The sequence below is a fragment of the Sus scrofa genome, chromosome 18 (genome assembly GCF_000003025.6).
Source record: "Sus scrofa isolate TJ Tabasco breed Duroc chromosome 18, Sscrofa11.1, whole genome shotgun sequence".
Classification (NCBI taxonomy): domain Eukaryota; kingdom Metazoa; phylum Chordata; class Mammalia; order Artiodactyla; family Suidae; genus Sus; species Sus scrofa.
Genome location: NC_010460.4, coordinates 9,306,841 through 9,319,446, shown reverse-complemented (window position 1 = coordinate 9,319,446; position 12,606 = coordinate 9,306,841). Strand labels below are relative to the sequence as shown.

Sequence of the window (12,606 nt, the reverse complement as noted above, 5' to 3'; positions counted from 1 at the left end):
GTGGCCTCGCTCAGTGGGTTAAGGATCCGGCATTGCTGTGGCTGTGGTGTAGGCTGGGAGCTGTCGCCCCACAGGGCCTTGCTTGGTTTCAGTTCCCGCTGTGCTGCAGTGGGTTAATGATCAGGCTTGTCTCTGTGTCAGGGCTGGTTCAATCCCTGGCCCCGCAGTGGGTTAAGGATCTGGTGTTGCTGCAGCTTATAGTGTAGGCCTCGGATGCAGCCCGGATTCAATCCATGGACTTGGAACATCCATATGCTGCCGGCGCTGCTGAAAAAGGGAAAAAAATGAAAAGTGGGGAGGTTTCGGTGCTCCCCTGAAGGGCGTCAGTGTCTCTGGGGGGCACCCAGGGAAGTTGTGTTGCCTTAGACGTTGGTGGATTTGGAGGCAGAAATCTGCTTGGCTGGGCAGGCACAATACAGCTGGAGGTGGGGGCGTGGGACGGCCAATCCAGGGGTGCTGTTCAGGATGGGCCCCCACCCAAATGATATCTCCCCAACCACCAGTCTCAGCTCCTGTAATCCACACTTTCGGGGTCCCAGGTCATGAGTCAGCAGCTGGAACGGAAACTGCTTGTAGGGGTGACTCCCTAAACGCTTATCACGACAGCCCGATTCTCCAAGGGAGCTTATCTCAGAGGCCCAAGGAAGGGAAGAAGACTGAGCTCTGGGCCTGCCCAAGGACGGAGGAGGGGTTGACTCAGGGAAAGCCGAGGGGAGACCACGGTTTAGCAACATTCTGTTGGCCAACCGCCCAGCAAAGCCCAGTGCTAAGGCTCCTTTGTCATTCATTCCTCAACCTCTGGGAAAGGCACGGAAGATCTCCAAGATGTCCTGGCCAGGTCCGCAATAGTGAGAACACAATGTTTTAAGAGGAACGTGTAAAACTTTACCACCTCCACTTAGCAGTGAAACTGAGCAGGACCCTGTGGGCTCTTGGGCACAAAAGCCTCTGGGTCCCCCATTTCTCGTTTTTTAGGAAATAGGCCTCATTCAGCCTCCACGACGTTCCCCGAGGTCCAAAGGTCAGGTTCAAATGGTTGCTCATCAGAGAAGGGAGGGGATGCAGGGACCAGAAAGGAGCAGTCAAGAAACAACAGTGCAGGGAGTTCTCCATGTGGGGCAGCAGAAATGAATCCGACTAGGAACCATGAGGTTGTGGGTTCCATCCCTGGCTTCACTCAATGGGTTATGGATCCGGTGTTGCTGTGACCTGTGGTGCAGGTCTCAGACTCGCTTGGATCTTATGTTGCTGGGGCTGTGGTGTAGGCTGGCAGCTGCAGCTCTGATTCATCCCCTAGCCTGGGAACCTCCTTATGCTGAGGGTGTGGCCCTAAGAAGCAAAGAAAAAAAAAAAAAATCAACAGTGCAGATTTGGGGCAGGGTCCTGGTTCCTCAGCAAGGAATATACATAACAATATCTTTGTGCTCTTCTGCAGAACTAAAACCCCCAACAAATAAAAGCTGTTATGAAGTATTTTCATTCCAAAAAATAGGAGGACCACCAGAACCAGTCCCCAGGGCCACCAAACACCAGCTCTGAAGAACATAAGCTCGCATTTACCCTGATCTTTATCTGTAGCCCTATTTTCTTTTCTTTTTAGGGCCAAACCCACAGCATGTGGAAGTTCCCAGGCCAGGGGTCTAATTGGAGCTGCAGCCGCTGGCCTATACCACAGCCACAGCAATGCTGGATCCGAGCCACATCCGCGACCTACACCACAACGCAAGGCAACACTGGATCCTTAACCCACTGAGCAGGGCCAGGGATTGAACTTTCGTCCTCATGATGCTAGTCAGATTCGTTTCTGCTGAATCAAAACTGGAACTGCTGTTTTTTTTGTTTTTAGACAGATTTTTTTTTTTTTTTTTTTTTTTTTCTTTTTAGGGGTTGAATCAGAGCTGCAGCCACTGGTCTACACCACAGCCACAGCAATGCCAGATCTGAGCCACATCTGTGACCTACACCACAGCTCATGGCAATGCTGGATCTTTAACCCACTGAGGCCAGGGCTCGAACCCGAATCCTAATGGATCCTAGTCAGGTTCGTTAACCACTGAGCCATGAAGGGAACTCCAAAACAGAAATTTTTTTTTTTTTTTTGGTCTTTTTGCTATTTCTTGGGCCGTTCCCGTGGCATATGGAGGTTCCCAGGCTAGGGGTTGAATCAGAGCTGTAGCCACTGGCCTACGCCAGAGCCACAGCAACTCGGGATCCGAGCCACATCTGCAACCTACACCACAGCTCACGGCAACGCCGGATCGTTAACCCACTGAGCAAGGGCAGGAACCGAACCCGCAACCTCATGGTTCCTAGTCGGATTCGTTAACCACTGCACCACGACGGGAACTCCCAAAACAGAAATATTTTGATGTGGCTGGAAAGTGCTGGACAATGACTGTCCCCCTCAGCATAGCAGGGTCCATATCCTACCTGCCCACCCCCACCAAGAGGGCAAACGCCCCCATCTAGAGATGAGGAGCAGCTTTCAGCATCCCTCTGCTTCTGCCCCTTCTCCATGCAAAGCAGAGCAGCGTTTGACTAGCTTTTCGGTCCGCCCGGCTGGTGGAACCAGGGATGAGGAGCCCATGGACCCCAGGCTGCTGGAAAGGTACGGACTCCTCACTGTCTGAATCACCTAGTACAGCTGACCTTGGCTTGGCAAGGGATGCTGTGCCACCTCTGTTCCTGCCCAGGGCTTCTCCAGGCCAGATAAACCAGGGCAGGGAGGAGAGAAAAGGGGCCTCTGCCTGGGGCCCAAGGTAAAGGCACCGGGGCTCCCGTCTTGCTAAGGTAGTTGTCACCTGGTCAGGCCACGCAGCTCTGCTGGACCCTTGGTCCGCAGCCTCCAGCCTTGTCAGGTCGGGTATCACCCAGAGCCCTGTAGGATAAGCCCTTTCACACCTGTCCAAAGGCCTAGGGAGCATGAAGGGCAGGTCTTTGAATTGCCAGAAAAACAACTCAACCCACATTCCGACCGCCCAGTGGGGGTAAGGGAATTAGCTCCGTCGTAGGAAGGACAACCTGTTGTGAGGTTTGGTTGCAGGACGTAACCCTGTGTCCTCAGGATTAAGGTCGGGGCGGGGAGGGGTGAGGGCCACAGGCGCAGGAGAGTAAGAGCGGCAGGTAAGGAGCCCAGTGTTGATCAAAAGTGAGACTCCTTTCTGGCCTGTTGTCATGGATGCTGGCCCCAGGCTCCTGTTAATTGTAGCCTGAAAGAAGTTACAGGCTGGCTGCTGAAGCCCATGCAGGACCTGGGTGGGGCGAGGTGTGGTCGCTGGACAAGCCAGGGAGTGAAGTTAATTGGCCTTAACAGGCGCCAGCAAGTATGGGGCTCCTCTTGGCTGCTTCTCGCTTTTCGTCCTAACCTTTGCTCAGCCAGGAGCCTCCACTTCCTGCTCTGCCTGCTTCAGCCCCTCCCAAACATCCAAGTCAGGCTCGGAACCCTCAGTTACATCCAACCCCTCAGCCTCCACCTCCCACCCCCGCAAGTCTGAGCCAAGTGTCCAGCTCCCCCCAAGCTTGCTCTTCTCCGAGTTTCCCCGACAGTGATCTCTCCTCAGGACTTTGGTGGGGGGGGCTAACCTGTACTGCCTTGGGTACAATACAGGACAGACTTGGGTAAGTCAGGCAAGGTAGCTGCAGTGATAAAAACTCTAAAGAGAAAACTGAATTCACCAGGTCTGTGGCTTCTTGCACACTTTCCTTAATGTTTTTATTCTTTAAAGCATTTTAGAAGCTCTTATGTAATGTTGAACTCAGGCCATGCATGCAAGTCTTACTTCTAAAATTTGGCCCGGAGATTACTCTGTCAGTGAAATTTAGGGAGAATTTGCATAAAAGGGAGGAAATGGGTCACCTAGAGAAGTGAGTCATTTAAACCGAGGCTTGTGAACTTTTGAAGACATCTAGGGAACTCCCAAGCAACCAATGGTTCTAAGCCTTAGCCCCGGATATTCAAGGTGGATCCCAGAAATACGCATTTCAAACTAGTATCCTAGGAGTTCCCTTTGTGGCTCAGCAATAACAACCTGACTAATATTCATGAGGACGTGGGTTCAATCCCTGGCCTTGCTCAGTGGGTTAAGGATCTGGCGTTGCCAGCCGTGGTGTAGGTCTCAGATGCAGCTTGGATCTGGCATTGCTGTGGGTGTGGTGTAGGCCCGCAGCTGCAGGACCCCTAGCCTGGGACCTTCCATAGGCCATGGGTGCAGCCCTGCAAACATTAAAAAAACAAACAAAAAAACTAGTATCTTAGGTGATCTGCTGCAGGGGATGCCAATCACCCTTGAGAAACACGGGGTCCTTTCTGAGAGATATGGCTGGAAGGTGATGGATATAGCTAGGAAAGCTGGAATCTGTCTGAAGAAAGCAAGGGAGCAGCACTCATACATTGTGGGTGGGTGTGTAAAGTGGTGGAGTGGTATGGAAAACAGTTTGATGACTCCTTCAAAAAAATTTTTGACCATGCCCGAGGCATGTGGAAGTTCCCGGGTCAGGGATTGAACCCATGCTATGACAGCAACTCAAGCTGCTGCAGTGACAACCAGATCCTTAACCAGCTGAGCCACAAGGAACTCCCCTAAAAATTTAAGTGTAGAAGATGGCCTACGAGCACATGAAAAAATGCTCAACATCTGTGATTATTAGAGAAATGCAAATCAGACCTACCACGAGATACCACCTCACGCCTGTCAGAATGGCCATCAGTAACAAGGCAACAAATAACAAATGCTGCAGAGGGTGTGGAGAAAAGGGAATCCTCCCCCACTTTGGTGGGAAAGTAAAGTGGTACAACCACTATGGAAAACAGTGGGGGGGGCACCTCAGAAAACTATATATATAGAACTACCATATGACCCAGAAAGCCCAATCTTGGAAATATATCCAGACAAAACTTTCCTTGAAAAAGATACATGCACCCATGTGTTCATTGCAGCGCTATTCACAATAGCCAAGACATGGAAACAACTTAAATGCACATCGACAGATGAACGGATTAAGAAGATGTGGTATATATACACTATGGAATACTATTTGGCCATAAAAAAGAACAAAATAATGCTATTTACAGCAACATGGATGGAACTAGAGACTCTCATACTAATGAAGTCAGAAAGAGGAAGACAGGAGTTCCCGTCATGGCGCAGTGGTTAACGAATCCGACTAGGAACCATGAGGTTGCGGGTTCGATCCCTGGCCTCGCTCAGTGGGTTAACGATCCGGCGTTGCCGTGAGCTGTGGTGTAGGTTGCAGACGCGGCTCGGATCCCGCGTTGCTGTGGCTCTGCGTGGCGGTGGCTACAGCTCCGATTGACCCCTAGCCTGGGAACCTCCATATGCCGCGGGAGCGGCCCAAGAAATAGCAACAACAACAACAAAAGACAAAAGACAAAAAAAAAAAAAAAAAAAAAAAAAGAAAGAGGAAGACAAATACCTTATGATATCACTTACATGTGGAATCTAATATACAGCACAAATGAACCTTTCCACCGAAAAGAAACTCATGGAGGTGGAGAACAGACTTGTGGTTGCCAAAGGGGAGGAGGAGGGAGTGGGATGGATTGGGAGTTTGGGATTAGTAGATGCAAACTTTGGAGTGGATAAGCAATGAGACCCTGCTGTATAGCACTGGGAACTGTATCTAGTCACTTGTGATGGAGCAGGATGGAGGATAATGTGAGAAAAAGAATATATATATGTGTATGACTAAGTCACGTTGCTGTACAGCAGCAATTGTCAGAACATTGTAAATCAACTACAATGGAAAAAATAAAATCATAGAATAAAAAAAAATTAAGTGTAGAAATTACCATCTGACCCAGCAATTCCTCCACTCCTGGGACCATACCTGCAGACATTTAGAACAGGCACTCAGAGGCATGCACACACACGAGTCGCAGCAGTATTCACAACTGCCTAGAGGTGGAAACAACCCAGCGTCCACTGAAGGATGAACGGACTCATGTTATGTGAATTTCCCCCAATCAAATAAAAAGAAGAAGAAAAAAAATGGAGGGTAGGGGCTGGGGCAAGGAAAGTGCCAAGGATCAAGAAGTCAGAGAGAGTTCCCGTCATGGCTCAGTGGTAAGGAACCTGACTAGAATCCATGAGGACGTGGGTTTGATCCCTCCCTCTCTCCATGGGTTCAGGATCCTGAGTTGCTGTGGCTGTGGCGTAGACTGGCAGCTGCAGCTCTGATTCGACCCCTAGCCTGGGATCTTCCATATGCCATGGGTAGGCCCTAAAAAACAAACAGAAGTTCCCGTCTTGGCACAGCGGAAACAAATCCGTCTAGGAGCCATGAGGTTTCGGGTTTGATCCCTGGCCTCGCTCAGTGGGTTAAGGATCCCGCATTGCCATGAGCTGCAGTGTAGGTCACGGACGAGGCTCAGATCTGGCATTGCGGTGGCTCTGGTGTAGGCCAGCAGAAACAGCTCCAATTAGACCCCTGGCCTGGGAACCTCCCTATGCCACAGATGCAGCTCTGAAAAGACAAAAGACAAAACAAACAAGCAAAGAGGTTGGCAGGGCAGATCCAGCACTGCCGGGGTAACAGACCCTGTGAGAGAAGGAGATGTCCCCCCAGACTCTCCAACACCCTTTGCTCTGACTTCCTACTCACCAAGCAACCTTCTGACTGGTGACGTGGTCTCCTGGGAGCTCAGTGCTTTGTGCTGAAAACAACAGAAGAGCCGGCTGGAATGGCCGTCCCAGTCAGCAGCAGCCAGCTCTCCTGGACCCAGTAGTCCTTTGGCTCCGGAGGGTACGCATCCATCTCTACTGAGCTGGCCGCCTGCAGTGGAGACAGGACAGTGCGGCTTTAGTCCTGCTGTGGGGATTGTGTCCCGGGTCAGGAAACATTTACTGACAGACTCCTCTATGCCAATCACTGGCTTTAGGTGCTGGGAATTCAGCAGTGAACGTGAGGGACCAGGCCCTGCCCCCACAAGGCTTACATTCTAGTGCTCAGGTAACACACACAACAAACACAACATAGTAATGGGCACAAAGAAATGCTCGATAAATGGCAGATCTTTTTTTCTTTTTGGTGTTCTGGGGGCCACACATGTGGCATACGGAAGTTCCCAGGTTAGGGGATCGAATCAGAGCTGCAGCTGCTGGCCTACGCCACAGCCACAGCAATGTGGGATTCGAGTCTCGTCTGTGACCTGCACCACAGGTCACGGCAATGCCGGATCTCTAACCCTCTGAGCAAGGCCGGGGACTGCACCGCAACCTCATGGATGCTAGTCAGGTTCCTCACCGCTGAGCCACAATGGGAACTCCTAAATGGCAGATCTTATCATTACTCGCAGTCTGGGTGAGAAGAGGTGGTATGATCACTTCTAAGAACCCGTGCTTCCTCATCTCAGCAAGCTGCTTTCTCTTTCAGATCCACTCTCTCTGGCCTCTTCCCTTCCGTCTCTGATCCTTCACAGCCCAATTTCCCACTTGGTAGCAGGGCGACGATTGGTGGGTTGATTTAGTTTAAACTTACCTGCAGAGTAGGATGGGAGGGATGCCGGGAAGGGGAGCTGCGGCCCATGCTGTTCTGCTCCTGGCCCCGCGTGCTGGTTACAGGGATCTGGTCCTTCGTGGAAGGTTGTCAGGCTATGTATTCATGATCTGAGCACTTTGCTGTATGTATATTTTACTTTAAGCAAAAATGAAAATAGGGCAAATGTAGCCATAAGATCCTGCTGTGTAGCACTGGGAACTATGTCGAGTCACTTATGGTGATAATGTAAGAAAAAATAATGTATACAGATATGTGTAACTAGGTCACCTTGCTGTACAGTAGAAAATTGACAGAACATTGTAAACCAGCTATAATGGAAAAAAAATAAAAATCATTATATATAAAAAAACGTTATATAAAAAAAGAAAATAGGGCAAATGTACTTCGATATCTTTTTTCTTGGCCCTTTTAGGGCTGCACCTGAGGCATATGGAAGTTCCCAGGCTAGGGGTCAAATTGGAGCTATAGCCACTGGCCTACACCACAGCCGTGGCTACAGCAAGGACAGATCTGAGCCGTGTCTGTGACCTTCACCACAGCTCATGTCAACACCTGATCATTTAAGCCACTGAGTGAGGTCAGGGATTGAACTCGCATCCTCATGGATACCAGTCATTCACTATCGCTGAGCCATGACAGGAACACCTGTACTAAGATACTTTATAGGAGTTCCCATTGTGGCACAGTGGAAACAAATCCAACTAGAAACCATGAGGTTGCGGGTTCAATCCCTGGCTTCGTTCAGTGGGTGAAGGATCTGGAGTTGCTGTGAGCTGTGGTGTAGGTCGCAGACGTGGCTCAGATCCTGTGGCCCTAAAAAGTGGAAAAAAAAAAAAAAAAAGGATACTTTTACAAAGATGCTTTTCTCAACGCTCCTTATGATATTAAAAATTGGAACTATCCTGCATGCATGAGAGGATTGGTCAAATACCTTTGAGTCTATCTATAAAAAAGAATCTTAGGAGTTCCCGTCGTGGTGCAGTGGTTAACGAATTCGACTAGGAACCATGAGGTTGCGGGTTCGATCCCTGCCCTTGCTCAGTGGGTTAAAGGATCTGGCGTTGCTGTGAGCTGTGGTGTAGGTTGCAGACGCGGCTTGATCCCGCATTGCTGTGGCTCTGGCGTAGGCCGGTGGATACGGCTCCGATTTGACCCCTAGCCTGGGAACCTCCATATGCAGCAGGAGCAGCTCAAGAAAAACACAAAGACAAAAAAAAAAACCAAACAAACAAAAAAGAATCTTATACAATCACTGGAAATGTTGGCAAAAGTATGTATTTATTCGCTTCGAGGTGCTAAGTAAACAATGTGAAATAAGTTAGAAAAGAAAGTATATTCCAAAATATTAAAAGTGACCATCTCTGAGCAGAATATTAGTATTAATAAAGTTAACTAATCTGAGGAGCTATTGTTACAAATTTGTGAGGCCCCACACTCAAGGGATTTTGTCTCCTCCAACCCTCAACCACATATGCTACCCAGGTTATTTGTCATGCAGAGTTTGCTTCCTACCATTTTGAGGGGCCTTGGGCCCCTTTGAGAATCTTCTGTAAACTATAGACCCTCTCAGAGTTCCTTTCGTGGCTCAGTGGTTAATGAAGTGGACTAGGAACCATGAGGTTGTGGGTTCGATCCCTGGCCTTGCTCAGTGGGTTAAGGATCCGGCGTTGCCATGAGCTGCGGTGTAGGTCGAAGACGTGGCTGGGATCCAGCGTTGCTGTGGCTGTGATGCAGGCTGGTGGCTACAGCTCCGATTAGACCTCTAGCCTGGGAACCTCCATATGCCTTGGGAGCAGGCCTAGAAAAGGCAAAAAGACAAAAAACAAAAAATAAGACAAAAACCCATAGACCCTCTCCCTTGAAAAATGAATGAACATACCAAATTCTGGACACAATTTGGGGGAGGGGTCCATGACCCGAGTTAAGAATCCCTAATGCAGAGTGAGCGGTCAACCTCTCCTTAATTTCCTCTTGTTCTTATTGTCCCTCAAAAGACCTCCTTGCTCCCAATTCCCTAAAGGTCAAGAACCCTTGCCAGGCAGCACAGGCCTCTGGGCCATTGCCAAGGTCAGAACACATCCATTTTTTGGGTTTTTGCAGGGTTCCTGGTGCCACCCAGAGGGAATTTACCTGTGGGATATGCAGGCAGCGGGCTGGCCGGGGAGGGTGGGGGTGGCCATGAGCCTCCTTTGAGACCCCGTGTCTGTGCTGCCCACTGTTCTCAAAGCACACTCAGGGCCTCCCCCCCTGCAGGAGAGCACCTGGAGTGCAGCTTTCACCTAACCCCCCTGCTTCTTTCCCTTTGGCTGCACAAGTCTAAGGATGCTGTCCCCAGAGTTTTGATGCTCCTTTTTTTTGGGGGGGGGGAGCTGCACTGGAGGCATATGGAAGTTTCCAGGCTAGGGGTCCAATTAGAGCTGCAGCTGCTGGCCACAGCCACGCAAGATCCAAGACACATCTGCAACCTACACCGCTGCTCGCAGCAATGCCAGGTCCTTAACCCACTGAACTGGGTCAGGGATTGAACCCGCATCCTCATGGACACTAGCCAGGTTCTTACCACTGAGCCAGAACGGGAACTCTGATGCTCCTTCTTGACATCAGCAGCAAAGGCCCTCCCTTCATTCTGTCCATGTACTAGTTCATGTGCTCTGTTCTGCGTCCCTGCACTGAGAGGGGAAACTTTCATAGAGTATAAATAGGAACAGAGTCAAAGCACTGGCTTCTTTGTTTCTCAGATGGGCTCTTGGCAGCATCATAACCTTTAGGACACTAAGAATATTTTATTTTAATTAATTCATTTATTTTTTTGTCTTGTTTAGCGCCACACTTGTGGCACATAGAGGTTCCCAGGCTAGGGGTCCAATTGGAGCTACAGCTGCCAGCCTACACCACAGCCACAGCAACACCAGATCTGAGCCACATCTGCAACCTACACCACAGCTCATGGCAACATCGGATCCTTAACCCACTGATTGAGGCCAAGGGTGGAACCCGCAACCTCATGGTTCCTAGTCAGATTCATTTCCACTGTGCCACGACGGGAACGCCAAGAATGTTTTATTAACATATCTGATGAAGATTTCTTCTTTTTGTGTGTACCTCTAAAAGTCACAGACTGGAGTTCCCGTTGCGGCTCAGGGGTAATGAACCTGACTAGTATCCATGAGGATTCGGGTTCAATCCCTGGCCTTGCTCAGTGGGTTATGGGTCCAGCGTTGCCATCAGCTGTGGTGTAGGTTGCAGATGTGGTTTGGATCTTGGGTTGCTGTGGCTGTGGTGCAGGCCAGCAGCTGCAGCTCCGATTCGACCCCTAGCCTGGGAACTTCCACATGCTGTGGGCACAGCCCTAGAAAGCCAAAAAATAAAATAAAATAAAAGTCATGGACCACTCAGGCAGGGGACAGTTCTATCTATGGCTTCTAAGAGGAAAGAGGCAGTGCAGAAAAGTCAGGTCCATTTGGGGTGAGGAGTCAGGGCAGGACAACAAATGGCCTCCGCCACCAGATGGCATCGCCCGCCGGCCTGGAAGCGCAGCTCATCCCCGGAAGCCAACTCCTCCTATGGTTTCCATTCTTCCTTTCGGCCCAGATCTGCCTCCTGCCGGTCCTTTCCTCAAGAGGACCCCGGCCCTAACGCCTGGGGCCTGGTGTCTGCGGTGTGTGCCGGGTCTCCGCAGCGCTGCCCCCTCGGCCGCACTGGTCCGCGGTCCTGCCGGGAGGAGCGCCCCGGTTTCCAGTTCTGGGGTGGCCGCTCCTTCCCATTGCCTCCGTTTCTCTTCGCTCCAGAGCTGAGCTGCCAGGCAGGACGAACCAGAGAAAGGTGACACGGCCTTGGCATCATCAAAAGAAAAGCCAAACACTTTTCTTTCTTTTTTTTTAATACCTAAGATGTAAAAAAAAAAAAAAAAAAAAATCAAAACCCCCAAAACCAACAACCAAAGCGATCCATTTGCTCGTGCCTGGTGTCAGGTCCCACTTCCAGTGCGGTGCTGAGGAGGCACCACCTTCAGGCAGCTCTGGGGTCCTGGGTCCTGGGTCCTGGGCAGCTCCGAGGGGTGGCCTTTATCCCAGCACCTGGGACAGCCAAGGACCCAAGGTTTCAGAAAGGCCGCCAGGACTGTTGTTAAAACACGTGGTTGCGCTAGGTGGAAGCTGTCTCTTGAGGCTGGGTTGAGGGTTATTTCTTATGTAGAAATTTCATTTTATTGCCTAAAAAAAGAAAATGAGAACATTTCACTAGGCAGACAAACGGGTGAGTGAAATCCTGCCCTTCCGCCCTAGATGTGGCGAAGGGCAGCTGTGGCCTCCCACAGCACGCCTGGGAGCCTCATCCTCCCCCCGCTGGTGCTCAGGAGAAGGGGGGGATCGCCCTGCCTGGTTGCCCCTCTGCCCTCCTCAGACACCTCCCCAGAGAGAAGGGATCTTCCTCAGCTTTGGGGAATTTTTTTTTTGTTTTTTTTTTTTGCCTTTTCTAGGGCCGCTGCCACTGCATATGGAGGTTCCCAGGCTAGGGGTCGAATCCAAGCTGTAGCTGCCCGCCTACACCACAGCCACAGCAACGCAGGATCGGAGCTGCGTCTGTGACCTACACCACAGCTCATGGCAACGCCAGATCCTTAACCCACTGAGCGAGGCCAGGGATCCAACCACATCCTCAAGGATACGAGTCAGGTTCATAACCCACTGGGCCACAGTGGGAACTCCATGCTTGGGGAAGTTCTGAAAGGGAAAAGTCAGAACTGTAGATGTTGCCTCTGAAAAGGTGATACAGGAGACGCTAACTGGAACATCCCTGAAAGCCAAGTGGGGAGAAAACGCCTGGGAGCTTGGAGTCCCTTCCCAGGTGCCATCCCTTCTGCAGGGTCCTTGTCACACGGCTCCTCCTCACTGGGGCCTGCTCCCTCCTTCTTTTTCGCTTTCTTCTCCTGCCTTCCCAGGAGGGGCTTCTTGCTGATTAAACTGGAGTCCTTGGGAGTTCCCATCATGGCTCAGTGGTAACAAACCTGACTACTATCCATGAGGATTCGGTTCGATCCCTGGCCTCATTCAGTGGGTTAAGGATCCAGTGTTGCCGTGAGCTGTGGTG

At 50.6% G+C, this 12,606-nt stretch overlaps 1 protein-coding gene across 6 annotated transcripts in view; it reads right to left on the bottom strand.

Moving 5' to 3' along the window:
• The window catches only part of DENND2A (DENN domain containing 2A), a 124,135-nt gene continuing 120,304 nt past the window's right edge, over positions 8,776–12,606 (bottom strand). For all 6 annotated transcript variants that reach the window (XM_005654269.3, XM_005654270.3, XM_013983646.2 and 3 more), the window contains one exon: positions 8,776–11,729. In XM_005654269.3, the coding sequence (XP_005654326.1) occupies positions 11,698–11,729 (32 nt within the window). In that variant the 3' untranslated portion in view covers positions 8,776–11,697. The remainder of the gene's footprint in view (positions 11,730–12,606) is intronic.